This window comes from Megalops cyprinoides, chromosome 2, assembly GCF_013368585.1.
Source record: "Megalops cyprinoides isolate fMegCyp1 chromosome 2, fMegCyp1.pri, whole genome shotgun sequence".
Classification (NCBI taxonomy): domain Eukaryota; kingdom Metazoa; phylum Chordata; class Actinopteri; order Elopiformes; family Megalopidae; genus Megalops; species Megalops cyprinoides.
Window position 1 is genome coordinate 69,449,645 of NC_050584.1, and position 4,078 is coordinate 69,453,722.

General features: G+C 53.6%; 1 protein-coding gene across 1 annotated transcript in view; it reads left to right on the plus strand.

Moving 5' to 3' along the window:
• Window positions 1-2,289, plus strand: part of qtrt2 (queuine tRNA-ribosyltransferase accessory subunit 2) — an 11,327-nt gene extending 9,038 nt beyond the window's left edge. The window contains exons 8-9 of the mRNA XM_036520630.1: window positions 1,482-1,596; window positions 2,052-2,289. Coding sequence (XP_036376523.1) covers window positions 1,482-1,596; window positions 2,052-2,289 — 353 coding nt within the window. The remainder of the gene's footprint in view (window positions 1-1,481; window positions 1,597-2,051) is intronic.
• The last annotated feature ends 1,789 nt before the right edge of the window (window positions 2,290-4,078 follow it).

Sequence of the window (4,078 nt, forward strand, 5' to 3'; positions counted from 1 at the left end):
CAAACTGCTACACTTCCTCTCGAAGTCTGGCCACAACTCCAGCTTTCACACCGATCATTGATGGTGCGCCATCAGTCGCAAGACTTACGTATGGCGTCAGATTTATGTCAAAAGTCGCGAGCGCAGGAAACATGCTCGCTTGGCCAGCGCAAAGCAGAAATTCTCTCGTGCGTGGTGGCTGCTTTGTGCGTGAGAATGTTTTCTGCGCTCGCGAGAATGTTTTATACGCTCGCAGCATGTTTCGTGTGCTCGCGAGTATATTTTCTGCGCTCGCGACTTTTGACATAAATCTGACGCCATACTTACGGCACGGGCCCAGTCTACTCCCAATTTATCCAATGATGCAGCGAGACTACTGAAGATGTCGCTAGCCGTAGTAGTGTCAGTCGTGGGTACCAGTTCTACGAATTCCTCTGTGATGTTACAAGTAGAGTCAACACCTCTAATAAAAATCGCCGGCTGTGCCACATCCGTTATATCTGTACTTTCGTCAATTGCGACGGAAAAAGCAACAAATCCCTGAACTTTTTGAATGAGCTTTTGTGTCAGCTGTCCAGCGATGTCCTCAATCCGTGCTGCCGCAGTGTTTCTGAAGAGGCTAATGTTGACGAAAGCCTGTCGTTTATCTGGACACACGAGTTCAGCTGCTTTAACCAGTTTTTTACAAACTCTTCCTCAGAATATGGCTTTGATGCCTGCGCGATGTCACTGGCTATCAGATAGCTGGCCTTTACAGCAGCCTCACTTGTTTCATGGCCTCTTGTGAATACTGATTGCTGCTTCTGTAATGTAGCCACCAACTCCTTCACTTTCTCCTCCCGCAACTGGCCGGTGTAGCGATCATACTTCTCAGCGTGAGTAGTCTGGTAATGCCATCTAATATTATACTCCTTTGGAACAGCTACTTGCTGTGAGCAAACTAAACAGATACACTTACTGTTAACATCCCCAAAGAGGTGGGCGTTTGTCCATTTTTCCTGAAAGGCCAGACACTCTTTATCAATTTTTCTTATCTTTGACACCATTTTCTTGCCAGCAAGTAGCTAGCTCGCAATCTTTCTTTAGTCATGAAAGATGACTAGCTGATCAGTTGAAATAGGTTGTTGCCACCTAGTGGATGGATGATGAATTACGTTTTGTGGTAATGGTAAAGAGTTGACGGAAATAGTAGGGCCTGTATTACATCCTCTGGTTGATGTGCGGGCCGTTTTGAATCTTTGTGCGGGCCGGATGTGGCCCGCGGGCCGTATGTTTGACACCCCTGCTTTAACCCTAACCCTCTAACCCCAACCCTCTAACCCTCTAACCCCAACCCTCTAACCCTCTAACCCCAACCCTCTAACCCCAACCCCAATCCTCTAACCCCAACTCTCTAATCCCTAACCCTCTAATCCCTAACCCTAACCCTAAACCCTAATCCAAACCCCCAACTGCCCACCCCCCAGGTGCTGGGCGGGTCTGACAGGTGTGTGTCTCTGCAGTGCTGGAGAGGAATGGTCCGCAGGGCGATGGGGGGGGCCCAGGGGTGAGAGGGGCCACAGCGCAGAACCATCCAGAACAGATGACCCCATTCGAGATGAACCTGAAAGACAAGAGGTGTGTGTGTGATTGTGTGAGTGTGTGTGTCTGAATGTGTGTGTCTGTCTGTGCGCGCCTCTGTGTATGTGGGAGGGTGTCTGTGTGTGCGTCTGTGTGCGTGCATGTGTGTGTGTGTGTGGGAGGGTGTCTGTGTGCATGCGTGTGTGTGTGAGAGTGTGTGGGAGGGTGTCTGTGTGTGTGTGTGTGTGTGGGAGGGTGTCTGTGTGCGTGCGTGTGTGTGTGAGAGTGTGTGGGAGGGTGTCTGTGTGCGTGTGTGTGTGTGTGTGCGTGTGTGGGAGGGTGTCTGTGTGTGTGTGTGTGTGTGTGCGTGTGCGTGTGTGGGAGGGTGTCTGTGTGTGTGTGTGTGCGTGTGTGGGAGGGTGTCTGTGTGCGTGTTAAAATTTGTGCCCTTGTATGTGTGTACAAGCATGTGTCTCTTCCTGTTTGCCATGACTTTGACCTGTTCCACGCAGGTACCGTGACGACTTCCGCCCCCTGGTGGTGGGGTGCGAGTGCTACTGCTGCCGGAACCACCAGAGGGCATACCTGCACCACCTGCTGGTGACCAACGAGCTGCTGGCGGGGGTGCTGCTGATGCTGCACAACCTGGCACACTACTGCGGCTTCTTCTGCGCCCTGCGGGGGGCGCTGGAGAGTGGCCGGCTGCAGGCCCTGAGGCAGAGGCTCCTGCAGGGGGAGGGGGGCGTGTAGGCGGGGGGTCCTGCAGGGGGAGGGGGGGCGCGTAGGCGGGGGGGGGCTGGCGCCCTGATGCCAGCTCTCTGCCCTCTCTGATTCCGCCGGGTTCTCATTTCACTTCTGACTGATTTTTAAGTGGATTTTTGCAAATCTGTCATCTGTCTGAGAGACATTTTCTAAATCAAATAAACTGGGAAAATGTTTGAGCCGTGTATGTTTAACGCACACACACACACACACACACGCGCGCGTTCGTGTGCAGCTGGGAGGGATATTTGTTCCCTCTGGGGTGTGGTTGAGGGGTTTGGGGGTGCGGGGGTTCAAGAGTTCAGGGGTTCAGGGGTGCGGTCCACGGTCCGCGCCACTGTCTGTCTCCCTGATTATTATCAGAAAGGAGAGGGGCAGCAGGGGGCCGTGGCAGCTCTTCAGCTAATTTCAGCCAATCAGAGGCTGACCCCAGTCCAGTGGCATCGAGTGATTAGTCATTAAAAGAGCTCATTCTGCACACATCTGAGTGTGCTTCTGCGCCGGCAGCAGCTCAGCCCAGAGCAGCATTTCCGGCCAAATCAGAATTGCTAAAATGTGCATTTAAGTGGTTGAATGAAATATTAAACAGGTCAGAACTCCTGACTGGGTTATGGGTTGGGCTGTCACACAGTCCTGCCGGTATGCGCATACATTAGGCTGATCAGATGAATAAATCTGCACTCGCTTGCTCTGGTCTGCTGTCCCACCCATCCAGGCTGTTCTGATGCGCTGGAGTTCTGACCGTACGCAGGAAGGGTTTCAGTCAAACAGCTCTGAGCCAATGAGATAACAGCAGGCTGGACTGGAGGACCTTCAATCTGCTGTGTGGAGGGTGTTGAGGGTGTGGGGTTAGTGTGTGGAGGGTGTTGGGAGTGTGGGGTTAGTGTGTGGAGGGTGTTGAAGCTGTGGGGTTAGTGTGTAGAGGGTGTTGAGGGTGTGGGGTTAGTGTGTGGAGGGTGTTGGGAGTGTGGGGTTAGTGTGTGGAGGGAGTTGAGGGTGCGTGGTTAGTGTGTGGAGGGTGTTGAGGGTGTGGGGTTAATGTGTGGAGGGTGTGGGGGGTATGGAGTTATTGTGTGGAGGGTGTTGAGGGTGTGGGGTTAGCGTGTGGAGGGTGTTGGGGGTGTGGAGTTATTGTGTGGAGGGTGTTGGGGGTGTGGAGTTATTGTGTGGAGGGTGTTGAGGGTGTGGGGAGTGTGGGGTTAGTGTGGAGGGTGTTGAGGGTGTGGGGTTAGTGTGTGGAGGGTGTTGAGGGTGTGGGGTTAGTGTGTGGAGGGTGTTGGGGGTGTGGAGTTATTGTGTGGAGGGTGTTGAGGGTGTGGGGTTAGTGTGTGGAGGGTGTTGGGAGTGTGGGGTTAGTGTGTGGAGGGTGTTGAGGGTGTGGGGTTAGTGTGTGGAGGGTGTTGGGAGTGTGGGGTTAGTGTGTAGAGGGTGTTGAGGGTGTGGGGTTAGTGTGTGGAGGGTGTTGGGTGTGTGGGGTTTGGATTGTCGCAGGTTTAGTTGCAGTTTAGGGCCTGGCTCCTTGGGGCAGATGCAGCCATGCGACGCAGCGGAGGAGGGGTGTCTGTGGGAGAGGGACAGGCGGAGAGAGAGGAGGCGCCCCTGGGAGCATCACCTCCTCCTCCCAGTGTTTCTGTCCTTTTTCAGTGCCATCGAAGATCTCATGCCGTTTGGCTCTGAAAGGTCAGCAAGTTCCGCGGTGCTTTCAGAGATCAGGAGGAACAAAATGCTTTTTCAAACCCCCAAAAACCCTCAGAAAGGTGGAGAGGCGGGTGCCGAG